At 47.1% G+C, this 27046-nt stretch overlaps 1 protein-coding gene across 1 annotated transcript in view; it reads left to right on the top strand.

Moving 5' to 3' along the window:
• Positions 1-20195, top strand: part of GLG1 (golgi glycoprotein 1) — a 130059-nt gene extending 109864 nt beyond the window's left edge. The window contains 14 exon segments of the mRNA XM_070388726.1: positions 1053-1115; positions 1871-1984; positions 2818-2906; positions 4005-4122; positions 5651-5743; positions 8059-8196; positions 9656-9779; positions 10530-10672; positions 10850-10951; positions 11850-11957; positions 13291-13411; positions 14022-14069; positions 14072-14127; positions 15295-20195. Coding sequence (XP_070244827.1) covers positions 1053-1115; positions 1871-1984; positions 2818-2906; positions 4005-4122; positions 5651-5743; positions 8059-8196; positions 9656-9779; positions 10530-10672; positions 10850-10951; positions 11850-11957; positions 13291-13411; positions 14022-14069; positions 14072-14127; positions 15295-15462 — 1485 coding nt within the window. The 3' untranslated portion in view covers positions 15463-20195.
• The last annotated feature ends 6851 nt before the right edge of the window (positions 20196-27046 follow it).

Below are 27046 nucleotides of genomic sequence, written 5' to 3' on the forward strand. Positions count from 1 at the left end.
CTTTGATCTGCTTCATAAATCAGAATTAACATAGTGACTAGACCAGTATTAGTCACATTCAAGGATAGCCCAAGCACTCCTATTATGTCATCCTTTAGCTCTTTCAGTTAGATCATTTGGTAATGTGTGTTCACTGAAATAAACGCCTGGGATTTGCAGTTAAACATGGAAGATTGATTACATGTGTTTTTCTTTGTTCCATCCTGAAACCCACTAAAATATAAAAAGTGAGATTTTAAAAACCTTCTAAGCATAGGCATACTATTTGAAAATACAGAGATTATCATTGAAGGGGAGGCATTTAAAAATGCTTAAGTTGTTTTGTAGGGCCAGACATCAGGGAAACGGGGAGTTGCTGTTTTGTTTACCATTAACCTTTTAGAACTATTTAAGTTGTCAAAATGGGCAATATATAAAATTATATTTCTCGGGATCTTTTTTTTTTTTTTCACTTCTATTTTTCAAAAGTGTGCTGCCTTCTTTTATCTCCTGTCAGCTCCTTTCTCATTCCTATCGTCCTTGTGGGCTAATGAGGACATTCTAGGGTGTGCAGCTCTTTAAAGGACAATGTTATTTCAGCAGCTGGTGCTGCACAGCAGTTAGTTCCCTTGAAGGCGGTTAGCATGTGTTCCCTGGAGGCAGCGGTTTGTCGTCTGGTCTGATGATGGGGTGATAGATGTCAGTCACTCCTGTTTTCATTTTGAACTACTTGGCTCTGGGGAGAAACTCCAAAGGCTTTACATACTCTAGTATTATTTGTAAATTTTTTTTTTCTCCCCACTGCTCTTAATCCTGCCTTCCCTCTTGTTCAAGCGCAAGGGGAATCTGCCTCTGGAAAACTCGCCTTCCACAGTGCCATGAAGGAACATTAGAGGAGGAGCATGGAACCTCTGTTCATGCTGAGGCGCTCATTGAAATGCTGGGAAAGCTCCCAAACGCACTTAATGGATTATTTACCCATCAGATGACACTGACGCAGAGAAAGAAACAGCTCCTTCCCCCACCCCTGGCCCTTTCTAAAGCAGAATTACTCATATTTTAATTTTCTACAGGATATTCAAATAGAAGCCTTGCTGATGAGAGCCTGTGAGCCCATCATTCAGAACTTTTGCCACGTAAGTGACATCTGGAGGAACATGGGTTAGAACCAATTTCACTGTGGCTTTGGCCCCCACGTGTATTGGACTTACAATGCCCACATTGTTCCTGGGTGATAACCAACTTTAACAAGTTGAAGTTGAAAATGTAAACAACATCAGGAGGAGTCAGGAGGGGTCCACCATCCTGGGAAACCCTGTTTGCTGACCCCTCGTGGACGACCAGAGAGGTGGTTAGAACCACTTGCCAAGATGCCCTTTGTAAGGAAAGGAGAAGGGGGAACCCCCTTAGCAGGACTGGGTTGCCTTCAATACATACCACCAAGATTTGCTAACCGTAGGGTGGCTCTCCCCTTTCAGCTGTCTCCTTCTACCTGATGTTGAGGGAATTCTATTACTTTATGACTCACTGAACTACCTAAATTGTGGGAGTAAAACATACTCAGAAACCATAGGAGTCTTGACAACCAGGAGACGATGTTAGATGTTATCCCCAAGCCTGCTGCCCGCTCCATACAAGGAAAGGAGTTAAAAGGACTGCATAGTACACGTTTTTATTGGAGCTTCATGCAGGGCAACTTGCTGTGTAAATTTTATCTCACTGAACATTGGTCCTTCATCATTTCTCAGGCTTATTTGGACATAATTTCTGATGCGCCTTATTTGTAATGGCTCTAGAATCAGTCTCGTTTGCATTTTTTCATGGGCTGGGGTACGGGGTTTGTTCAGGAATGGTTACAAATGAAGTGTTAAGTATGCACTGCCTTCCCCAGGATGTGGCAGATAACCAGATAGACTCTGGGGACCTGATGGAGTGTCTGATTCAGAACAAACACCAGAAGGATATGAACGAGAAGTGCGCCGTCGGAGTCACCCACTTCCAGCTGGTCAGTAGTGCCCAGCATGTCCTTGTCTCCATTGATTAGGCTGTTGAACCTGTTCCTCTCTCAGGACATCAGAGCACCTCTTCAGTGAAAAGTCATTTTTTCCAAATACCTGTTTAGTGCAGCAGCTCAGATGGGTATCAGTACACTAGGATCTAAGCCTTTCTTTTAAATCATGCTACCCAGGTCTGGTATTTGAATAAGATTAAACCACAGTCTTCGTAGTTACCCCAGGCCTAAGTGAAGTACTTCTAATAAAGCAAGCACTTCCTTCCCAGGAGGATGAAATCTAGTCATCTTTGTAAAACTGACCTCTTCTTGGGGAACTAGCCTCCCTGACTGCTTCCTCGAGTGGCTCTCAGGGCCTCTGGACCGCGGGCACTGGGAGATGGGGAAGAATAGACACACGCTGCCCTCGGCGACCTGGGTGCGTTCTGGTGAGAGAAAAGCAAAAACACATTTACATATAAGTATATAGTTTCAGCTGAGTTTGTGAAGAAAAATAAAGCAGCGTACTTCCTGCAGGGTGATGGAGAAAAGGGGACTTGAGAAGGAGGTGTTTGAATGGAAGCGTCAAGGAAGTGAGGCAGCACGCCACAGGGAGACCTCGGGGGAGAGGCCCTGCCCGTGTGTGACTGGAAGCTGGCGTACCTGGGAGCAGAAGACCCAGGAGCGTGCAGCAGGGAGCTCCGCAAGCCAGGGAGCCTGAGGGAGACAGGGTTGTGCCAGCCGGGAGGCAGGCTGCTGCAGACAGCATATGAGCACAGTTACACCCAGCACTGCCGGTGAGGCCTTGTCACAGAGCTGCTGATTTTCTTTTCCATCTTCTTGTTCAGGTGCAGATGAAGGATTTTCGGTTCTCTTACAAGTTTAAAATGGCCTGCAAGGAGGACGTGTTGAAGCTTTGCCCCAACATAAAGAAGAAGTATGTAGCTTTTAACTGATTCGTTCTGCCTCGCTGCAGCCCCTCTTGGCTGCTGGATGAGTAGCTAAGATGTCAGGCAGCCGGCCACCATGTGGGAGGGTGACCCCCTGCCCACCCCCTTGGTGTTGTGGCTGGACCCCGTCTGGGAGGGTGACCTCCTGCACACCCCCTTGGTGTTACAGCTGAGCCCCGTCTGGGAGGGTGACCTCCTGCACACCTCTTTGGTGTTCAGGCCGAGCCCCGTCTGGGAGGGTGACCTCCTACACACCCCTTGGTGTTACGGCTAGGCCCCGGGCTGCCTGGACATAGCCTCTCTGCGGCAGCTGAGAGCCACGCCTGGCGGTAGTTCTAAAGTGGGGAGACTGTGGCCTAAAGGAGCATTGTTTCATTTCCCCGTGCAGACCGCCTAACTGATGAAGCAGATACAGGTTTATGTACTTAAGTGAGCAGGTTGCAGTGTGAATAGGAAGTTAGCTGATGTCCTTGGGTATCATCCCATTACATCATCTCTCAGGGAAGCCACACAGGCCTTCACTGAGTGAGAGAGTAGTAAAGAAACAAACACTGTATTCATCTAGGAACCAGGTCCTAATGAGGAGAATGATGAGTTTTGATAGCATGGCTTCCCAAATTCTCCTATGCTGCTCTTCGCAGAAGTGAACTTCCGGAACGCATATCCCCTCAGATAAACCGGGTTCCCATTTTTGCTTAGGTTTCTGTCCTTCTCAGAGTGTATTTTCACAGTGTAGCAAAGACACTGTCCAGAGTTGAGAGTGGAGTAGCATTCCTCTCTGGTCACATGCATTTGACAAAACAAGTGTTAAACTGTCCTTGCACACACGTCCCCTCTGTGGCCTCCCCACCAGCCAGGCATGTTGTCGGCATTCGGGCTGGGGCCCAGTGTTTGTGACGTGTACAGTCAAATTGCTGCATTGAGCGCTCTGAAAACACAGTGAGACTTCACAGGAAAGGCATTCAGAACATGGTAAAGGGGTACATGGGCCCTGGAGGGCTGGTGTGGCCCCTGCCCCAGCCCAGGTCTCGACCGTCTGCTTCTGTGTGGCTCCAGCCTGGCTCAGGCCTCTTCTTTCCGCGCAGGGTGGACGTGGTGATCTGCCTGAGCACCACCGTGCGCAACGACACTCTCCAGGAAGTCAAGGAACACAGGGTGTCCCTGAAGTGCCGCAAGCAGCTGCGGGTGGAGGAGCTGGAGATGGTAATGCCTGGGAGCACAGCTCTGGTCCCAGGAACCACAGGGCAGGGTTCAGAGAGCTGGGTGAAGGGCGAGGGCAAATTGGAAGGTTTTAGCCACAAGCGTGATGGTTAAGACTTAGAGCTACATGCTAAAGTTTTACCAGAGGACAGCTTCTCATTTCCCTTTTTTTTTTTTTAACATGATTAAGTATTTTTTACCACACGTAACTGGAAGTCCAGCTGTAAGACAAGCTGTGAGCATGTGATGCCAATCATTGCATTAATAATGTCCTCAAGGGTTGAGGTCTCTCCCTCTCCACTCTGCTGTCCTTGGGCACCAGCTTCATCATTAAGGCTGGTCTCCCTCGTGGCTGCACGGTGGCTGCCCACAACACCTGGGCCACCTGCTCCAGTACTCATCTCCAGCAGGAAAACAGAAACAAGAGAAAACTGACCCCGCACGAAACAAAGGTCCTCCTCCATTGGATTGTGTAGTGTGAGATCTGTGCCCCGTCCCCCTCAGGGGAGGCACTCACTGATGAGCTTTCTGGTGATCAAGGTGACGTGGGTGTTGGGAAGGCGCCCAGTGTACACTGAGAGGACACCTTCCACTTTACTTTTGAGGTGAGGCCCAAGCCATGTGAAGACAGCTAAAAATATGTATTAATTTTATGTTTTGTATTTTGAATCGTATTTATTTCACCTCAGTTCAGTTCAGTCGCTCAGTCGTGTCTGACTCTTCGCGACCCCATGGACTGCAGCACTCCAGGCCTCCCTGTCCATCACCAACTCCCGGAGCTTGCTCAGACTCATGTCCATTGACTCAGTGATGCCATCCAACCATCTCATCTTCTGTTGTCCCCTTCTCCTCCTGCCTTCAATCTTTCCAAGCATCAGGGTCTTTTCCAGTGAGTCAGTTCTTCATATCAGGTGGCCAAAGTATTGGAGTTTCAGCATCAGCATCAGTCCTTCCAGTGAATATTCAGGACTGATTATCTTTCAGGACTGACTTCCTTTAGGATTGACTGGTTTGATCTCCTTGCAGTCCAAGAGACTCTCAAGAGTCTTCTTGAGAAGACTCATTCTAAGCAGAAAGTAGTAATGAACACCAGAGAATACTAATATCCCCAAAGTTGCATGACCAGGTTTCCACATAAGTAGAACTGGCCTATGCATCCGTTTATAATAGAAACTTTGGGTCCCTAGATGTGAACATGACTCTTTCAGTAAAACAATAAAAGTAGAGTCCTACTTCCATATAATGATTTTAGCTTTCAGAGTGGTTTCCACATCATACTACCTTATTTCATCTTACAGCAGTCCTGTGAAGGGGTCAGAGTAGAATGGTAGCATTTCATTTTGCAAAGAAAGTCCAAGGCCATGAAGCTAGAATAGTGGCCAAACTGAAATTCAGTCCTCCTCCTCCCATTATCGCAGTGGCCCCTTAGCATTTATGGCCACCAGACGAGCTCCAGTCTACAAATGTGTAGAGCATTTGATCTCACCAGCGTAGAGTAAGCTTACTTTCCCGTGCTGGCTCTCTCATACAGACAGAGGACATCCGCCTGGAACCAGATCTGTATGAAGCCTGCAAAGGTGACATCAAGAACCACTGCTCCACTGTGCAGTATGGCAACGCACAGGTAACTTTTTGGTTTTTATTTTTTGATGGTGAAAGTAGTATGAAGATATCTTTTTAGTAATTTTCTATGGGTGGGATAGGTCCCATCCTGTCCTGCCTGATCATCCCTTAAGCCACACCAGGCTGCTTTTCCCAAGCAGAGTACTTTTGCTCACTCTCATTCCTCTTTGCCACCAATTCATTCTCTTCCTTCTCTCTGGTTACCTTGTCCTCCCCCAGCTTGCCTGCCTAGTAAACTCCCAGTGATCTTTCCAATGCCTCCTCCTGCCTATAGCTTTCCCAACACTCTGCACCTCCAAAATTAGTTGTTCTCTCATTTGATCCCATTGCACAGAAGTTCTTAACTGGAGGTCACATAAGAACCACCACGGGAGGTTTTTTTGTTTTTCCCTCTAATTCACAGAACAGGGCCCTAGCCAGAATGATCAGGAATGAGATGCAGTGAAGTGTTTTTGTTTTAGTGTTATTCTGACATTGGATCTACCTCTTGTAGTGCCTCAGAGCTGACGGCTTTGTTGTCTTCTAGTATCTGCTCTGGGCGATGCAAAGACCAGTGTCAGTCTGATACTCAGTTCTGTGTCGTTAATCTACCTCTGAGTTTTCTCTTTATCTTTAATGATCTGTAATTTCACTGTGCTATAGTTAGATCTGGTTTTTGTTTTTATTATCCTTGTTGGCTCCGTCTCAGAATTCATGTCTTACTTCAGTTCAAAGAAATTCTCAGACATTGTTCTTTCAAAAATTCCCTTCTTATCCTTCCTTCTGGAACTCCTGTTAGACATTTGGAACATCTGAATCTGTCCTCCATGTCCATTTTTCTTCCACGTTTTTCCTTTCTTTCTCTCTCTATACTACACTCAGGTAGGTAGTTCTTCAGTTCTATTTCCCAGATTCATAATTTGTCATTTTAGGCTTTCCATTCTGCTCTTCAGAGAGACCACCAGTTGGATTTTGTCATTTCTTTTTTTTCCAATGTATGTATTTTAATAAGGAGCACTGATAGTTCCTTCTACCCATCCCTTTTGACATTATTCATTTTTTAATTCATATGCCATGATCCCCCAGTACATTGTTACTAGGCTGTTATCAGTTAAATCAGCTAAAAATAAGAAAAATCATTTTATATTTTTTTCTTCTTTTTTTTCCCTTTTCTAACGCTCTTCCTTTCTTTATGTAGATCCAAGGTTTTGACCTATATATGTTTTCCCTTCTGCCTGAAGAATTTCTTTTTTTAACTTTTTTTTTTGCAAGGTGTGTGTATGGATAATGAATTACCTCAGTTTTTGCTTGTGTGAGAAAGTCTGTCTTCTTTTTTTTTTCTGTCTTCGTTTTTGAAAAACAGATTTGCTGGATATAGAATGCTAGGTTGATGGATTTTTTTTTTTTCTCTTACAGTACTTTATTTCACTCCATACTCTTTTATGCATAGTTTTGTTTTTTCTTGTTTTGTTTTGTTTTTGTTTTTTAAGCTGTACCATGCACACAGCCTTTGGGATCTTAGTTTCTTGACCAGGGATTGAACCTGCACCCCCTGCACGGGTAGTGTGGCATCTTAACCTCTGGCCCACCAAAGAAGTGCCTGCAGTTTCTGATGAGAGGTCCGCTGTAAATCTTACATCTGAATGTTAGTTTTGTAGAGCTGCCAAATTTCCACAAACTGGGTGCCTTAAACCAAATTTATTCTTTCCCAGTCTTGAGGCCTCATCCCTGAAATCGAGGTGTTAACAGACCTGCTGTCTTTCCCGAGGCTCTCGGCTGAAAGCTTCCTTGCTCTGTGTCTTCTGGTGGTGCCAGGCCTTGACTTGGGGTCTCTGCCACCATCCCTAACCCTCACCCTTCAGGGGCAAGGATTGGGTCTGGTTCATACCTGGCATCTCATGCTCTGTTCCCATATGATAAATGATGAGTTGAGCTGAACTTCCTGGCTTGTGCCTACTGTCGAGTCAGGGTTATTGCTGCAGGGAAAGGCAGAGAGCCTGATGTATGCTCCAAAAGAAATCTACAAGAAACAACCCTGGAAGGGAGAAGAAACCAGAAATCTTGAGAGGGTTTCCTTCCCCACAGACTTCCAGTGCAGCCTGCTCGTCATCCATCATTTTTATACATTTGGTTTGCCTCTAGCCCTGAGGTTGTAGATCTATAAATCTAATTCTCCTTTGTGAGAAAATCCTGATTCCTGTTACCTAGGAATTAGAAATAGAGGATGCCTGGATAGAAAAATGAGGGATGCACCAAGAACTGAATGCTTTAGTCAGGAAACGTGGATTATCAATCCCTGATCCACCTCTTAACTTGTCCATAATTCTTATGCCCTAGATTATTGAATGTCTGAAAGAAAACAAGAAGCAGCTGAGCCCTCGTTGCCACCAGAAAGTGTTTAAGCTGCAGGAGACAGAGATGATGGACCCAGAACTAGACTATACGCTCATGAGAGTCTGCAAGCAGATGATAAAGGTAAGGGGTCTAAAACCAGGGTCACAGTAACAGTAGCATGAGCTTTGCAAGCAGATGATAAAGGTAAGGGTCTAAAACCAGGGTCACAGTAACAAGAGCATGAGCTTTGCAAGCAGATGATAAAGGTAAGGGTCTAAAACCAGGGTCACAGTAACAGTAGCATGAGCTTCTTTACATTTCAGAGTAAATGCACATAATCTTTCAGTATCAACCTGTTTTATATAGCTAAAGCCATGGTTCTCGAACTCTGGCCCCTAGACCTGCAGCACCAGCACCACCTGGGAACTTAGACTCTCAGGCCCCACCTGACCTCTTGAGTCAGTCTCTGCAAGTGGTGGCTTCTGTCTTCACAAGCACCCATGGGTTCCAAGGCAGCTCCAGTTTGAGAACCACTAAGCCACAATGACTGACCTCACTTTGACCTGAGACGCAAGAAAATAGAGGCCCACTGAATATATGATGAGTTTTGAGGCGGTAGGTGGAGGTCTACTGAAAAAGTCACCATCAAATGCCCTGTCTCCCACCACCTGTCTACCGCCATCAATGGCTTTTTTGTTGTACAAGTTCTTTTGGTTCTTTTGCATCTCCAGTGAACGTCCCCTGCATCAGGGGTGACGAGATGTCATTCCTGGATCTGTGCACGCGTACAAAGAGATCTAAGTGCGAACCCCTTATTTCAACTTCCCTTTAAAATAAAGCGATACTTCTCACCCTGTCAAACAAACTCTAAAGAAAATTGTGAAAGTAAAGTCTCTTTAGGTGGGTCTGGAAGAATTGAGCCCTCTGTAAAAATGGAAATAATCAGGCTGTGATTTGAGGGAACTTTTATGCCTTTTATAAAAATCAATCAGCAATCTGCATCAGTCATATTAAGACCAGTGGACTATAATTAATCCACAGTGGACTGTGGATTAGCGGATAGAGATGAGTTTATCACTAGTCAGAGTGAATCTCTGACTTCAAGGACACTAGCAAGTGTACAAGATCTGGCTCCACAGGATTTGGTAGGAGAATAGCTCCTGTAGTTAAAGAATGAACCAGAAAGGTCATTTCCCTGCATCCCTGCTCACATTATTTGGTGGGTCATTCCTGAGTTTCCCATTGGAGTTGGGTAGATACGGTTTGAGGGCTACATGGTCACCTAGCCCAGTGTTACGTTCATATGTCAACAGTATGTAAGCTCATGAGATGCCATGTAATGTAGCATAGCCATGTAAGTAGGGAATCAGTCCTGTGCAAAATAAGAAACAGGAAGTAGAAAGAAATGTGAGAAGTATAGTAGAGAATAGATAAAAGGGATCTGAAGGCTGGGTGCTTATTCAGGCTTGCTGTTTCTCTTGTCCCAAGTGATACCTTTAGGTTCTGTCATAAGCTCCTAGAAGATGTAAGAGTGATAAATATGGAGTTAACTGCTGCATTTGGCAATTAACTACTTTTATAAAACTTTGTTTTTTTGCAGAGATTCTGTCCAGAAGCAGATTCCAAAACTATGTTGCAGTGTTTGAAGCAAAATAAAAACAGTGAATTGATGGATCCCAAATGCAAACAGATGATAACCAAGCGCCAGATCACCCAGAACACAGGTACCATCTTGGCTTTCCTGGTCCCACAGGGTAGAGCTTCAGAGGAGCTGAGTGGGCATATACTTGCCTAACTAAACTAAAGGTGCTTTGGTGCTTGTGACTGCTAAGAATCTGGATGTAGTGAGCAAGGTGACGTCTTCCCTGAAGAGGGTCCAGAGGAACACAGAGTCATGGGGAGCTTGCCGTTACAGGGCATCCAAAACGAATTAGGGCTAGAGTTCTTTGAAAAAGTCTGGAGGTTGAATAAAACTTCATGCACGTGGCAGGAGAATGCATGGGTGATCTGTTTCAGAACAGAGACATTTAATCTCGAAGTTGCAAGACCTTGTAACTTAATCGTCAAATTGAGTTGGATATTCAGCGTTTTTGAATATATATATTATGGGGAAGGGTACTGATGTCTGCGTGATTTTTGTGAGGACTGCTTAGAATGTTGGTCTCAATAGACCCTGCAGAGCTGCTGGGGAGTAGGATTCTCCACGTCTGCCCTTCCACCACACTATGTTGAGGATTTAAAATAGCGTCGTGAGGGAGTTGCCTGGCAGCCTAGTGGTAGGGCTCCTCACTCTCACTCTTGTGGCCCAGGTTCAGTCCCTGGTCAGGGAACTAAGGTCCTCCACTTACTGGATAAAAAAATTAATGGTTTATTTATGGTCATTGACATAATATGTCCCCTTTGGGTAAGTGGATCTCAAAACATTTGTGAACCCAGGTGGAGTATTTTATCACGTGCTTATTTCTTTGTTCTAGATTACCGCTTAAACCCTGTGCTAAGGAAAGCCTGCAAAGCCGATATCCCTAAATTCTGTCATGGGATCCTGACTAAGGCCAAGGATGATTCAGAGTTAGAAGGTCAAGTCATCTCTTGCCTCAAGCTGAGATATGCAGACCAGGTAAACTGCCCTGGGCTTTGCACGAGGCCTCCACTAGTTCCGACGGCATTTTCTTTGGAAGTCCTTAGCTTACTGCCACTTTCCCCAAGACCTTTCTCACATCTTCCCCAAGCCAGGGCCCAGGTGGAAAGCTGGCATGTTCTAATAGGCTGACCTACTCTCCCTTGTCACGCGTAGCGCCTCTCTTCAGACTGTGAAGACCAGATCCGGATTATCATCCAGGAGTCTGCTCTGGATTACCGACTCGACCCTCAGCTCCAGCTCCACTGCTCGGATGAGGTAGGGTTTGGGTACAGAACTTGCTGTGAACAGAGCTGGTCAGGAGGGTTTTATTGGAGATACGTTCTTTACTCTTTCCCTTCAGCCCTGAATCCAGTATTCTTCTAGGCTCTCCATTGTCTGAGCTTCTGGTTCTTTCTAACACTGAATTTGACTTGGCCTTAGTCCTCAACACTGTTCAATTTGGATTCCATATTTCTCTATAGAACATGAGTATTATTATATCTGTCTATGTCTCATTTGGTCTTCCCTCTCCTTATTCTGATGGTCAACCCAAAACACACCCACCACTTGCCAGAAAAATGGAAGTGCTCCTGTAATAAATGCCTCTGATGGAGGGCCTGTTCTTGGAAATTGACTTCCTAGCTGGAAAAGGCCATGTTGAGAACTTTGTTCACCATACATCAGTTTTATGGATATGAGTTTTAAAGGTATTTCAAAGAAGCTTACTCATAAAGCTCTCCAAAAGAAGGCTACATTTTAAATCTGCGCTGCAAGCTATGTGTCAGGACCCCTTTGTGTTTCCAAGCTATGCAGCTTGGTTTACCCTGAAGTTCTGTGAATGTCAAGCCTTTGCTTTTAGGATTTTCCTTGGCTATCTGACCTTCCTCTTGAGCAATCAGGGAGTAGTCTTTGTGACCAGGCCTGGGACAGTCTGACTCAGGCCTGGAGGTTGACAGCATGAAGATACACGTGTTGACAAGTTTTTCGGCTCTGTGCCAGTTCTTGTGAAGGAGAACAGAGCCTGGCATGCCATGTGGGGGGAGGGGAGTGAAAGCCACCAGGGACCCATTTGAGAGGCACCCAGTCACGTCTGTGGGAGATCGTGAGTCTGTGTGATGCAGAGGCCCAGGAGCCCAGCGCGCAGGGCTGCCTGTGCTCTGTGTGTCCCGAGCAGATCGCCAGTCTGTGCGCCGAGGAAGCCGCAGCCCAGGAGCAGACCGGCCAGGTGGAGGAGTGCCTCAAGGTCAACCTGCTCAAAATCAAAACAGAAGGCTGTAAAAAGGTGACTCCGTTAGTCTCCGTTTTCTGTCGCTTGCGTTCTTCTCCTCTTCCTCTTCTTCCTCTGAAAGCTATAGACTGTGCATCTTGGTGGTAAAATCAAAACCTGCCTTCCAGGGATTCTATCCATTCCTCTTACCAAACTCATTGGGCTTTTGACTCTTAATTGCCTGTAACTTAAATATTCTTACACGCCTACTAATTAGTTGTGAATATGTCTTGTCTCCATGACTAGACCAATGTTTAAGTGCTATGCCGAAGTAAAATGTCAATTCCAATATACCGGTAAGGGTACTACATTCATAAGAGTTAATGAAACTAAAAATCTAGCTCATTTCAGAAACATCACATAAAAAATTTCATCAAAATATGAGTTAACATATATTGTCTTATGAAATTGATAAGCAAGATAATATATATTTGATCTTTTTTTAGAAAGCTTTATCTCTTTTTGGAAAAGTGTTTGAATAATATTGTTGAATCAGTGTGAATATTGTGTGCAAATATTTTCATCTGCTAAAAATGTTTCTGATTCCACGTGGTCTGAAGAATGGTAGGAGTTGCTTGAATGCTAAATCCACGTATTTTCCTGCAAACATTTCATCAAATGATTTCATTTAACTTCAGGGAGGACTTTTTGAACAATACTTTTTTTTTTGCTTTGCTTTGCTTTTATTGTTCTTTTACAGTCTATTGAGAGCACACTAATTTCTACATAAGAAAGTATTTCTGGACTATCTGCTGCAGTTTCATCATTAATAACAGTGTCTGCCAAGTTGATTTCAGTTCTGTTCTGTTTGTATTTCTGTTGATCAGAACATCTTTGAACTCAGACAAGAATTGTTCTCACCGTAGAAGTTAGGTGCTGACAAGTCTTTTTTCCTTTTGAGAGTAATGTCGATAAAGTGAGACATTTTACAAACGTGCTCTTCTGTTTTGGAATTTTAATATAGCTTATTACTCTGATTTTCAGTTTTCACGTTTACAGAGTTCTGTAGAAACAAAAGAACTGCTTTAAGTCAGTGTAAACACTAACACTTAGTATTTAATAATATGGTATACCAGAATGCCAAAACCCAATTCTGATCTTAATACTGCCCTGCTTTGCTTAGCAAACAGCTCTGCGTACACTCGGGCCCCAAATTACATTTATTGAATTAAATTGGATGCTAACAATCTCCTTTCTTTGCACCCTCACCACATTGCCAGCAATCTCCGAGTAGCCTCTGTTGGCTTAACCTTCTCTCCTTGACATGTTTGTGCATGAAGTATGTACAGACAACAGATTTCGCCGTGTGTCCTCTATAAGAGTGCTCTCTGTGATCTCCCTGCCTTAGGAAGTGTTAAACATGCTGAAGGAAAGCAAAGCAGACATCTTCGTGGACCCGGTTCTTCATACAGCTTGTGCCCTGGACATTAAACACCACTGTGCGGCCATCACCCCTGGCCGAGGGCGTCGTAAGTCGCTGCATTCACTGTAGCCCTTTCTGAGCTGTCTCGGGAGGACCAGAGGTCCTGCGGAGACATCAGTTACAGCAGCTCTGTTCTGTAGCTGCAGCTCAGCCATAGACAGCACCCTTGGGGGCCTGGTTGATGCTTTGTGAAAAGTGAGTTTAGGAGTGATCTGCAGGTGTACAGTGGTACAGCCCTGACCAGAGGTAAAGATTTGACAAGAGAAAGTTGAGTTACTTACCAGGGAGGCAAAAGTTAAAGCCATCATCACGGCCCTCTTCCTTGCCTTGCCCAGCGAACGGCTCCGACAGCTTCCCCAGTGGCCACAGTGGGCTCTGAGGTCAGGTCCTGCGTGACGTGGAACCTGGGCAAGGGCACGGCTCTTTCTGACCCACGTGTGTCCTCTGAGAATCAAGAGGTTTTAAGAGAGAGTCCGGAGAGCCATCCTTAGACATTCTTCTCCATGTGAGCTCTTAGGTGAAGTGTCCTTGAAGGGATTTCACTTTGGGTAGCCTCTGGATCTGAATTCCCTGGTGGTAGGTACCCTTCTCCCCAGCCTTACTGAAATCTCTGTTCTGTACATCTTCTGACTCTTCTTACCCCTTTCCTTGCACAGAAATGTCCTGCCTTATGGAGGCCCTGGAGGACAAGCGGGTGAGGTTACAACGGAGTGCAAAAAACGTCTCAATGACCGGATTGAAATGTGGAGTTACGCAGCAAAGGTAACGAACCTCGAGAATCTCCTGAAGTGACATGTTCCCTGAGTTTCCCAGTCTCTTTGAGTTACTTCACTGACCCTTTGTCCTTGTCATGAATCATTGTGTTTGAAAACATCTTTCAGTGCACCTGTAGGACTCCTGGGCTCTGTGAGCCTGGAGCCATCATCTCCAGATAGGACAGCTGAGACATGAATTGATCTCTTCTTTCCTCATCGGTTTCTACTTCTGAGCCACTAAGGATTGCTTCTCAGTGACTCCACTGCTTGTTTTCTGTTGGCACATGCTGGTGCTCAGATCACTTTAATCTGAAGACCCGTCATGCTGTTCTCAGTACACGGATGGGTGTAGAAGCAGCCCAGACCTCTGGTCCAGACCCTCTTGGGCACCCAGGCTAAACTGAGACCCAGCAGAACAGATCCGTGCGCACCTGGGGAGCCGTTTGGTCCTGATTCTGCCAGAGCAGGCGGCCATAGAGGTCCACTGGAGAAAGCACTGACGTGAAGGCTGGTTAGACTCTCGGTGTCCACAGCTGAGGGATTGGTTTGAGTCTATTCAGTCAGCATAAGTCATGTCTGCAGGTTGTTTTTGGTGGGGGAGAGGATGCTGATGATATGATGGTGAATGGAAACAAGTCAAGACAGAATTAGCATCCACCACAACGTTAGCTTTTCTCTTTGTTTTTAAAAAGGCAGCAGTGTGTGAGGAAAATAAATCAAAATATTTAAGGACCTGTGTCCTTGTACAAATCAGTTGACCCCTTGCCACCCCTTGGGCTGCTGGGTCTTCACCTGTGATGTGGGAGTCGTGAAATCTATATGCCAGGACTGGTGTGAGGACTGAATGCTTGACGCGTGCTGAGCCCTTTGTTGGCACGTGGTCAGGTCCTCCGTGTGAGGGCCCTTAGCGCACTGGCGGCGGTGATGGCTGTGTTGGCTTCTGAGAGCCCGCCACTTTGCATTTGTCCACATTGCCTCATCTTGTGCGGCAGCTGTATACAGCACTATGATCAGGAAAGCCAGTTGTAGCTCTGTGTTTGACTTTCTCATCCCTCACCGTCTTCTCTCCCCTAAAGAAATGACCCCAGTTACGGTAGGAACCGAGGGGCAGTTTCGAGTGGGCATCGGCTCAGCCCACACCTCTCTGAGGGCGATGCCACTGTTTGTTTTCCAGGTAGCCCCAGCGGACGGCTTCTCTGACCTCGCCATGCAAGTGATGACCTCCCCGTCCAAGAACTACATCCTCTCTGTGATCAGCGGGAGCATCTGCATATTGTTCCTGATCGGCCTGATGTGTGGACGCATCACCAAGCGCGTGACACGAGAGCTCAAGGACAGGTAGAGGCGCCTGGAGCCCCAGAGGAACTACCTGCCTGGCGCCCCGTTTGTACAGCCCTCCTGTATAGCGCACCCCTCACCTCGCCCTCCTGCGCGGCGGCCCCAGCACTCACGTTAGAGCAGCAGCAGGCGCCCACCGCCTCGTCCGCCGCAGACTCCTCCCGCGTCCATGGTGTCCTCCTCCTTGACCACTCGTGCAGCAGCCAGCCGCTTTGGGGATCGCCTCTGTCGGCAGACTCGGGTTTCCCTGTCCAGAGACAAGTCTCTCATCCCGATGGACCTACCAGTACTTCCGGAACCAACTCACCTGACCTGCAACTCAGCTGAATTTTTTTTTTTTTTTAAAACACCAAAAAAAATTTTTTTAAAGAAAGGAAAAAAAAATGTATATAGTAACACATCTCCTCCAGGCTTGATTTGAGCAATGGGGTTCTTTCTTCTGTGTGGCGGTGTAAAAGGAAGGCAGGACGTTAGAGGGGAGCACCTAACACGCTGTAACCGGGATGTCTGGCTGACCTCTCAGAAGCACCTTTGGCCCCATCAGGGCCACGGACTTCACCAAGTAGCAGGAAACGACTGACCAGCCCACTTGGGGTCTTGTTTTCTTCTGCTGAAACAGTGATGCCTTCCGATCCCTACCCGAGCAGAGCCACTGCGGGTCAGGCCCCACGGCCACGTGTCGCTCTGCCGTGCTCGCCCAGTGGGCCCCCTCGGCTGAGGGCAGGTGGGTTGGAGCAGGGCCCAGGGGTATGCGCAGCTCGTCCGTCCACTGCTCTGCACGAGAGGCTGGGCACCAGGGCCTGCCTTCCAGACCTGCACGGGGCTCTCCACGTTTGGACTGGCCCTGCTGGGGTGGCAGTGCCTCCCTGAGTCCTCTGCTGCCGGGGGTGCCTGCGACCCAGCAGGGGGAGCCAGGGCGGGAAGCAGGGTGGGGGCAGAATCAGCCCACTGTGGTTCATGTTTCAGGCAACAATGCAGGTCAGGAACAGTGGCTTCTGCAGACGCAGCCTGGCCTCAGGGAGGGATGGCAGGCTGACCTTCCCACAGGCTCCGGGCCACCTTCCCAGACAAGCTCCTTCATACCTCTTCATGCAGAGGGCGTGGAACATGGTTCCAGTAAAAGATGGAGGCTCTTTCTCCTCTTTCCTTTCTGTCCGTTGGCTGCATCCCCCCACGGTAGTAGGCATTGGCTAAATGTTGTACTTGGATGATTCATCAGTCTTTGCTGAGTCTGAGCTTTGTAGAAACATTCCTGAGCATCGCTCAACCCTCCAGCGTAGAGATAACAGGCTTGGAGTATCAAAAGGGAGGCACGCGGGCGTCACGGTTCAGCCTGGGGCACCTGGGCTTGAGTTTGGGGCACGGAATCCAGTGGCTGCACAAGAGGGCAGTGTGTACAGTAGGAGATATATTTATATAATATATATTTTATTAACCTGTTAGACGTCCACAGAGTATTATAAATCACGTGCCTAAAACTGCCCACATAGACCGTGCACCCTGCCTGGCCCCACCCCGCCTCGCCACTGTCCGCGCGTGCCGCGGGCCCCCCTCTGTCTTCCCTGGAACGTGTTCAGGACAAATGGGTCAGCTGGTCCAGGTGGCTCCTCGTCTAACCCTGACGGACGGATATTGGAATACTGATACTGTGGTTTGCTTCTTTCTTTCTCCTTTTTGCTACTCTTGCTGGAGGCAGTGGGTTCCAGACGCCAGCTGCAGACGCCCCCTGCCTCGGGCACCACCAGTCACCAAGGGCGGTTCTAAGCTGACAGGTCCCCTCAGGTCCTGCTCTTAAGGTCTTCCCGATTCTCAGCAGCTGTCTTGCGGGTCTTCTGTCTCATCACATTTGAACCTCTTGGAGTTGGAGCACCACCCCTCCTTCCACCCCTGTTGCACTAAACTGAGCTGGTGGATGGTGCACCTCCTGGGGCTCCTCCCTTGCTCTGGGCAGGTGCTGAGAGCGAGGAACAGGGTTGTCACGTGTACACAGGCCCCCACTGATGCGTGTGACATGCTTTACAGCACAGAATAACTTCCCATCTGATGGGGGGGCTTCCATTCTCCTCCTCTGCTGTCTCCCTCCCCATGTGTGTAAAACATCACCACAGCTTACTGTGTCTTGATGCTTTTCTTTCTGGACTGAGAGATGATCTCAACTGTCTGCAGCAGATCTGGAAGTTTGAAAAAGAGTTTGGTTCTTGAAACATCCATCACCTTGAGAAATGATCTGGATAGATAGAAGGTATAACTCTGCCGGTGTCTTTGATCGCTTGTTGCCAGAAAGCATTTCACCATCCAACTTGGAGTAGTTTCCTATGACTGAGCAGTTTCATACATCATCAGAAACTATGGCCCAGCTATGTCCATTCTGTACCTCATTCGGTGTGACAGAAACAGGCTCTGAGCCGCCTCTGGTCCCTGGCTTCATAGGTCACTCTTGGGTAAATCAGCTAGGCAAGAACTAGGCAAGAGGAAACCATGGCCCTAGTGGGGGAGCTGACGGCCCTCTTGCTCTGTCGTCATCTGATGTCTAGCCCATCCAGGAACAGTTACATCAGCAGCAGGTACGGTTTTGGGTCAAGACCAAGGGTCCATACCCTTGCTGAAGATTACAGTAACCAGGGAACTCATCAGGCCTCGTCCACTCACTCGAATCTCAGAGATGCCGACCGAGTATCTCCACAGCAGTCCAGAGGAGCCGGGAGGTCAGTTCTCTGGTCTGGCGGCCCTGCAGCGCAGGGAATCAGAAATCTGAATAGAATGTGCAGGACGAGGCTGACTGCTCCCCCTCACGGAGCTTCTCACACACAAGGCGGCTGTGGAGTGAGGTCTTGCCCTGCGCGTCCCTGGCCTTCCTCCGCTATCGCTGCTGTCCCAAGAGAAGTCTGCTAGCGAGATGCTCCAAGACAAGCCTGGGTTCACTCCAGCAGGAAAGCCCCCCTCCTTAGCATTCCCTGACACTCTGGTACCACCCACAGGCCCAGTTCTGTAGACCCCATCAGTTTGTTCTGAGCCAGTGCATCCTTAAGAGGCAAGGGGAATTCTAGGATTGAGTGAGCAGGTGTTGACTGGTATTCACTGCGGCCCTTGACTCCCATCCTGCACGCACTCTTCTCAGGGATGCTGGAGAGAGAGGGAGACTCTGCTTTCCTAGAAGATGTGACAGGAAATTTGCCATCAGATTTCATCTGTTCCCATTTCCTGAGGTCAGGTAACAAGAGAAACTAGTAGTGAAGACTTGTAGCCTCCATTTACATTTCATCAGACAGGGTGCTGACTTCCCTCCCCCTTCCCAGGAGAAGATTCACTCCTGTGTGCACCACCTCCAGGCTGTGGGACCACTGTCTGTCCCAAAGATCCCCACTGGTTTGAGTCACCCGGGGAAGGATCGGTTGCTTTGTGGGACCTCCTTTCTCAGCTAGTCTTAAGTTCCTCTGAGGAAAAAAGCCTTTGCTTTTCCCATTTCTTTCCCTCCCCCACCAAAAAGTAAGTGTTCTCCGCATATTGCTTATTCCACGCAAGCACGTACAGGGAAGGAACGTGCAGTAGGGACCCTTAGAAGCCATCCAACATAGCCTGACTCATTCAAACTAAATTTGGGCCATAGAATAAAAAGAATAGGGTTTTTTGAATCGTGCATTTTGGTGTGTTTACTTGTATTTCCAATTCTTAGGAAGTTGAAAAATCTCAGAACTCCTTTTATTTACTCTCACCATTTGGACAACACCTAAGTAGTTTTATAAAATGCAGCATTCCAGTGCCCCGAGTTTCCCTGTGTCTTTGAGGACCCACCACTTCTGAATCACCGCTCCCCCACTGGTCTTCAGCTCCCAAAGGACCAGGGGCTGGAGCTGATGTTCTGGTTGGTAGGTTTCTGTCTCATCTCTGCTTGGCCATCTCTCCAGCTAAACTCCGCTTGGTCCTCCTCTCCCCCAGGACCAGTGTCACATGTCAGGCAGGGCAGTCGAGTTCGAGGCCCAATCCCCCTTCATGCCCAGACCTCAGACAAAAGATAAGTCATTAGCAAACCCAGACTGATTGAGAGTGGTGGGCCCCTCCATGCCATCTAGTGAGATCACTGAGGAGACCCAGGGGCTGTTGGTCACCTGGAGCACAGAGGTGGGACTGTCTGCTTGGGCTGGTGGTGACAGGATCCTGGTGGTGGTCTCCTCCCCGTCCTCCTTCCCAAGACCCCCCACAGCGCACGTGTAGGGGTATGGTCAGCCGTGCAGTGGAGGAGTCTCCCTGGGCAAGGAGGGAACTCAGACAGTGCCTCTATATTCTGTTTTGCCTTCCCCCAACACTGATTTGACACCTGGACCCCAGAGCCCAGCGGGCCCTGTGCCGCACACACTTGATGGTTTGAGCAGGTTCCCTGGCCAGAGTGAGTGACAGGAGGGCTGGCAGCCCGAGGCTTACTGAACGTCCTCCCCACGCAGTGTTTCCGGGTCAATCCAGGCTGGAAGACAGACTGTCCAGCAAATGCTGTGTGAGATCTTAGGCCTTTAAAAACTGGTGTGTTTTGTTTTTTTTTTTTTAGAAGGAAAAAAAGAAAAGTAAAATTAACAAGCCTCTTTTGTAAATGGTTTTTCTTTCTATGTATAAAATCCTGGCAGTTCCTTGTTTTTACATGTTCATGCTGTGTAATTTTGAGATGTTACCGAGATTCTGAACATAATGTGCATTTTTTTTTCTGTACAGATGAAATGGGAGAATTTAATAAAGAGTTTGCAGGTTTTTACTTGTTAAATCTTCTCTGTGGTGACTGGGAGGACCCTCCTCAAACACTTGCTATGCTTGTAGAAGTCTCCAGAGCGGTGAGCACTGGCTGTGAACTTGACACTGATGCTCAGAAACTTACTGTTCGAACGCCCTTGTTCTTGGTTAATTAGGTCAAGCAGAGTAGGACCATAGGCCTTTTATAGGAGAGCTGGAAGCAGATCTCGGGTTTTCTGACCCTCAGTCTCGTGTGTCCAGAATTACTCATTCTGCTGATGTGCTTAAGCCATGTCATGAGGCTTCTCGGGGAACACGTCTGGACCTTCCTATAGATGCAGCACAGGATGGCATCTGGTGTCTGATGGCTGCCTTCCCGTTCAGGCCCAGAAGTGGGTGGGCCACGTTCGTTTTCTGGGCGCTGCTGCGTCCACGTTTAGTCAGTGCTTGTCTCCCCGTTCCAGTCCTGAGCTCGGTGACCTCACGACACCCTTCCCACATCTTGTCTTCTACCTCCTCTGCTCTCAGCAAAGCTCATTTGCATCTGGGTGTTGGATTGCAGATAGCAAAGGTTTCTTGAAGTAGTAATGGCCATACCAGTATTCGAGTAATGAAATGGGTCGTTAAGTTCGAAAGGTGGGGTAACCTGGAACCCAGGGTTTCTTCTCGGGACTCCTCAAATCCATTTTCAGCAACTGTCGTTTAGGAGATAGTGGGCCTGGGTGCAGAGTGGAGGGGGAGAGGGTGAAGAGTAGAAGAGAGGAGAGAGGGGTTGTAGAGGCATTTTGAGCCCCAGCTGTACTGTTCCTCTGTCTAGGGGGCTCTGGGCAGCCATCAGCCCTGAACGAGTGTCCTGGAGGGGCCACCCTGTTTTGTGTAAGTGGGGGACTGAGCTGTGGGTTTAGGCTCCTCGTCACTAGTATCCCCACAAGGGAGAAGTGGCTCCCCCAGCCCGGCTGCCCTCAGCCCCCCAGGGGACTCCACAGCAATGAATGGGTTATGCTGCCCGGCTGACACCTTAGCAGTCTTTGAATGAATTAGGACTTCCCAGGTGGCTCAGTGGTAAAGAACCTGCCTGCCAATGCAGGAGATGTGGGAAACATGGGTTCAATCCCTGGGTTGGGAAGATCCTCTGGAGCAGGGAATGGCAACACACTCTGGTATTCTTGCCTGGAGAATCCCATGGATGGAGGAACCTGGCGGGCTGCGATCCAGAGGGTCGCAGAGAGTCGGATGCAGCTGAGCACGTGCAGCGCCAACGTTTTGTGTGTGATTTTTCAGGTAAAAGCTCCTTGGCCAACTTCGATCTTCAGAGCCATTTAGCTTCTGTTCTCAAAAGGAGCTAAGAACAAAAGGGTCTTGGCCAGAAAGGGAAGCTTAGACCATCCAGCTCTCTCACCTGGATGAAAAAGTGAGGCACAGAGGTGGGGAGGCGACTTCTCAAAACAGCTGATTAGCAGCCAAATGAGCACCCCTGCCGTGGGCTCTTTCTCTGACCAGGAACACAGGCTTTGGGACCTGTGTGACCAAGTAAGACAGCCCTCATCCAGCTCTGGGCAGAAGCCACTGGCCTGACCCCAAGAGTCTGCCCAACCCGACAGACCTCCAGTGGGCGCATCTGACCTTGGTCCTGGTTCCTATCTCCATTGCCCAAAAGGACCTGTAGCACAGCAGTGTCTTCTCAAATTACTTGTTAAATACAGAGAGAAAACAGTAATTTACAGTGGAAAAATGCAGCTAAACCATGTGATCCACCTTAACGGCAAGGAGAATGGAACAGATGGACATTTCATGCCTCCTGATAAAATGTACTGAGAACACAACATCCTTTCTGCGGTCTTCTTGTCAAAAGTGCAGAGCCTGAATCCGTCATGAGGAAACACTGGACAAACCCGTACCAAGCCATGTTCTACAAAATTACTGCCCTTCACTCAGTCACGAAAGATAGAGACTAAGGAACTGCTCCAAATTAAAGGAGACTAAGGGGAGACTTAATAACTAAGCACAGTGTGTAATCCTGCACCAGGAAAAAAAAATGTTACCCAACACACACTCTGAGAGAAACTTTGGAGAATTGGGTCTCTAGGGTTTTAAGGCTGTTTCTCTACTACTGAGACCAGGGGCCCAACAGCAGTTCTTACTTTGTAATAGTTTGAAGCAACCAATAAAGACACCTTGAATATGAAAAAAAATTTTTTTCTGACCTTTGTATTGTGTTACACTAAGATTGATGACTGACTTCATAAACGATGGAAATCGGAAGACAGTGAAAAGAAAAACTTCAAACGTAGAATTTTTTTAACCTAATGAAAATAACCTTTAAAATAAAGATGTTGTCAGATAAACAAAAGCTGAGATAATTTATCACTATGAGACTTGCACGAAAGGAATCCTACGTGAAAGAATAAGAAGTGTTCTAAAAGGTAAATATGTACTTGAATATAAGTAAGGATTTAAATAAATCATATATTAATTTTTTTGTTTTATTTTATTTTATTTTTATTTTAGTGCCTTTTGTTCTTTTTTTTTTTTTTAATTTAATTTTTATTTTATTTTTAAACTTTACATAATTGTATTAGTTTTGCCAAATATCAAAATGAATCCGCCACAGGTATACATGTGTTCCCCATCCTGAACCCTCCTCCCTCCTCCCTCCCCATACCATCCCTCTGGGTCGTCCCAGTACACTAGCCCCAAGCATCCAGTATCGTGCATCGAACCTGGACTGGCATCTCGTTTCTTACATGATATTTTACATGTTTCATTGTCATTCTCCCAAATCTTCCCACCCTCTCCCTCTCCCACAGAGTCCATAAGACTGTTCTATACATCAGTGTCTCTTTTGCTGTCTCATACACCAGGTTATTGTTACCATCTTTCTAAATTCCATACATATGCGTTAGTATACTGTATTTATGTTTTTCCTTCTGGCTTACTTCACTCTGTATAATAGGCTCCAGTTTCATCCACCTCATTAGAACTGATTCAAATGTATTCTTTTTAATGGCTGAGTAATACTCCATTGTGTATATGTACCACTGCTTTCTTATCCATTCATCTGCTGATGGACATCTAGGTTGCTTCCATGTCCTGGCTATTATAAACAGTGCTGCGATGAACATTGGGGTACACGTGTCTCTTTCCCTTCTGGTTTCCTCAGTGTGTATGCCCAGCAGTGGGATTGCTGGATCATAAGGCAGTTCTATTTCCAGTTTTTGAATTTTAAGTAAAAATAAGTTTAAAAATTTCAAATTTAAAAATATATGAATGTTGTTTGTACAAACCAATGGAAATGACTTTTAAATATATGCCCTATTTTATAGATGAAGAAACTGGGTCTCAGAGCAGAATAACTTTCTCGCCCAGGATCATGCAGCCAGCCAGAGGCGGAGTTGGAGTTGGGATTAGAACCCGGGTCTGCCTTTCCCTGCACTGTCTGGTTTCTGGGTAAGCGCTGTGGGTGGTCAGGCTGCCTAATGGGTGGGAGGAGCTTCCTGAAATGGCCTTCCCGGGGAGAAGCTGGCCCTCGCTCAAGCCTCCTAGACTCCTGAAGGCTTGGTGTTTCCTCTGGGAATCTGAGTGGGTCCTCCTAACGCTCCCACTGTTGCTCAGCAGCCAGATCCCCACTTCTTGGGCAGCAGCTGTCCCGGACTGAGCAGAGCAGGCCCCTTCAGAGGCTCAGAGCCCACTCCCAGTTCCACTAACTCGTGGTCTCACTTGGGAAACAGTCCCATGGGGTGGGAGGGCTTTGGCACCCCCATCAGTTCAGTTCAGTCGCTCAATCATGTCCGACTCTGCGACCCCATGAACCGCAGCACGCCAGGCCTCCCTGTCCATCACCAACTCCCGGAGTCCACCCAAACCCATGTCCATTGAGTCAGTGATGCCATCCAACGATCTCATCCTCTGTCGTCCCCTTCTTCTCCTACCCTCAATCTTTCCCAGCATCAGGGTCTTTTCAAATGAGTCAGCTCTTCGCATCAGGTGGTCAAAGTATTGGAGTTTCAGCTACAGCATCAGTCCTAATGAATATTCAGGACTGATTTCCTTTAGGATGGATTGGTTGGATCTCCTTGCAGTCCAAGGGACTCTCAAGAGTCTTCTCCAACACCACAGTTCAAAAGCATCAATTCTTCAGAGCTCAGCTTTCTTTATAGTCCAACTCTCACATCCATACATGACTACTGGAAAAACCATAGCCTTGACTAGACGGATCTTTGTTGACAAACTGATGTTTCTGGTTTTCCATATGCTGTCTAGGTTGGTCATAACTTTTCTTCCAAGGAGCAAGGGTCTTTTAATTTCATGGCTGCAGTCACCATCTGCAGTGATTTTGGAGCCCAGAAAAATAAACTCAGCCACTGTTTCCACTGTTTCCCCATCTATTTGCCATGAAGTGATGGGACCAGATGCCATGATCTTAGTTTTCTGAATGTTAAGCTTTAAGCCAATTTTTTCACTCTCCTCTTTGACCTTCATCAAGAGGCTTTTGAGTTCCTCTTCACTTTCTGCCATAAAGGTGGTGTCATCTGCATATCTGAGGTTACTAATATTTCTCCCGGCAATCTTGATTCCAGCTTGTGCTTCTTCCAGCCCAGCGTTTCTCATGATGTACTCTGCATAGAAGTTAAATAAGCAGGTTGACAATATGCAGCCTTGACGTACTCCTTTTCCTATTTGGAACCAGTCTGTTGTTCCATGTCCAGTTCTAACTGTTGCTTCCTGACCTGCATACAGATTTCTCAACAGGCAGGTCAGGTGGTCTGGGATTCCCATCTCTTTCAGAATTTTCCAGTTTATTGTGATCCACACAGTCAAAGGCTTTGGCATAGTCAATAAAGCAGAAATAGATGTTTTTCTGGAACTCTCTTGCTTTTTCAATGATCCATCGGATGTTGGCAATTTGATTTCTGGTTCCTCTGCCTTTTCTAAAACCAGCTTGAACATCTGGAAGTTCACGGTTCACATATTGCTGAAGCCTGGCTTGGAGAATTTTAAGCACTATTTTACTAGCGTGTGAGATGAGTGCAATTGTGCGGTAGTTTGAGCATTCTTTGGCACTGCTTTTCTTTGGGATTGAAATGAAAACTGACCTTTTCCAGTCCTGTGGCCACTGCTGAGTTTTCCAAATTTGCTGGCATATTGAGTGCAGCACTTTCACAGCATCATCTTTCAGGATTTGAAATAGCTCAACTCGAATTCCATCACCTCCACTAGCTTTGTTCCTAGTGATGCTTCCTAAGGCCCATTTGACTTCACATTCCAGGATGTCTGGCTCTAGGTGAGTGATCCCACCATAGTGATTATCTGGGTTATGAAGATCTTTTTTGTACAGTTCTTCTGTGTATTCTTGCCACCTCTTCTTAATATCTTCTGCTTCTGTTAGGTCCCTACCATTTCTGTCCTTTATTGAGCCCATCTTTGCATGAAATGTTCCCTTGGTATCTCTGATTTTCTTGAAGAGATCTCTAGTCTTTCCCATTCACATAATTCCTATCAACTGCTGCCAAAACTGCTTCAAGGCAAGTCCTCAGATCCCCAGTTCTCGCGATGCCCTAATTACTACGCAGACCTTCCAAACTCGGGAAGTCCTCAGATCCCCAGTTCTAGATACCTCTCACTAATTACTATGCAGACCTTCTACACTCGGGAAGTCCTCGATCCCCAGTCCTCGATGCCCTGATTACTGTGCAGACCTTCCACACTCGACCAGTGACTGCTGTCAGGGCTGCTTACTGACTGTGGCTATGCGACAGGTCCCTCCTTCTGACCCCTCAGAAATTCAGCCTGAATGTTCCAGGGAGCAGATAACCTCTAGAAAAGTCCACGGCTGTGGGGCAGGGGAGGGCCAGTGTTATGGGACCTGGCCCCACTGGTGTGCACTTGAGGAACATGGGCGGGGAGGGGCACTGGTACATGTCGAGTCAGCCCGGCACACGCAGTCCCAGCCTCCCGATCGCCTTTCTCCCTAAAGATCTTCCTGAGCACCGGCTCTCTGCAGGGAGTTAGAGGACAAACAACAAATGAGCAATCAAGATTATTGCCTTTGAGCACTTCCGAAATACTTCTCCAGAGAAGGTGGACTGAGGGGCAGAGCACTAGATGCAGGGCAAACAAAATGAGGGAACCAAAGGTTATCCTGTAAGAGAGTCTTGCAGCTCTCTCAGAGAGCCGTGCTTTGTAGGCTCTGCAGGCACATCTCAGGCACCTGCCCCACAGAAAACCACTCCTGGTGCCCGCAGAACACAATCCACCTGCTTCTCGGGGGCAGAAACTGGCCGCTAGTGTTTTTTAAAAGAGCTTCATTGAGATTTAACTCACATATCCTTTAGTTCACTCTTTTAAGGTATGAAGTTGGGCTTCCCAGGTGGATTATTGGGTAAAGAATCCACCTATCAGTACAGTAGATCACAGGTTCGATCCCTAGGTCAGGAAGATCCCCTGGAGGATGGCATGGCAACCCACTCCAATATTCTTGCCTGGAAAATTCCATGGACAGAGGAACCTGGCAGGTTACAGTCCATGGGGTCACAAAGAATTAGACATGACTGGAGCAACTGAGCATGCATGCAAGGTGTAAAAGTCAGTGGTGGTTAGCACATTCACAGAGTTGGGTAATCATCACCACAACCGATTTTGAGAACGTTTTCATCACCCCCAAAATAAACCCCATATCCAGCAGCAGTCACCCCTCTTTCTCCCCAATGTCCCATCCCAGTCTCTTGCAGCCATAAATCTACTTTCTGTCTTTATAGATCTGCCTGTTCTGGTCATTTGCCACAAATGGAATCATATAATTTGCAGCCTTTATGTCTGGCTTCTTTCACTTAGCTTAATGTCTTCAAAGTTCATCCATGTTGCAGCTTGAACCC

This window comes from Bos mutus, chromosome 18, assembly GCF_027580195.1.
Source record: "Bos mutus isolate GX-2022 chromosome 18, NWIPB_WYAK_1.1, whole genome shotgun sequence".
In the NCBI taxonomy this organism is placed as follows: domain Eukaryota; kingdom Metazoa; phylum Chordata; class Mammalia; order Artiodactyla; family Bovidae; genus Bos; species Bos mutus.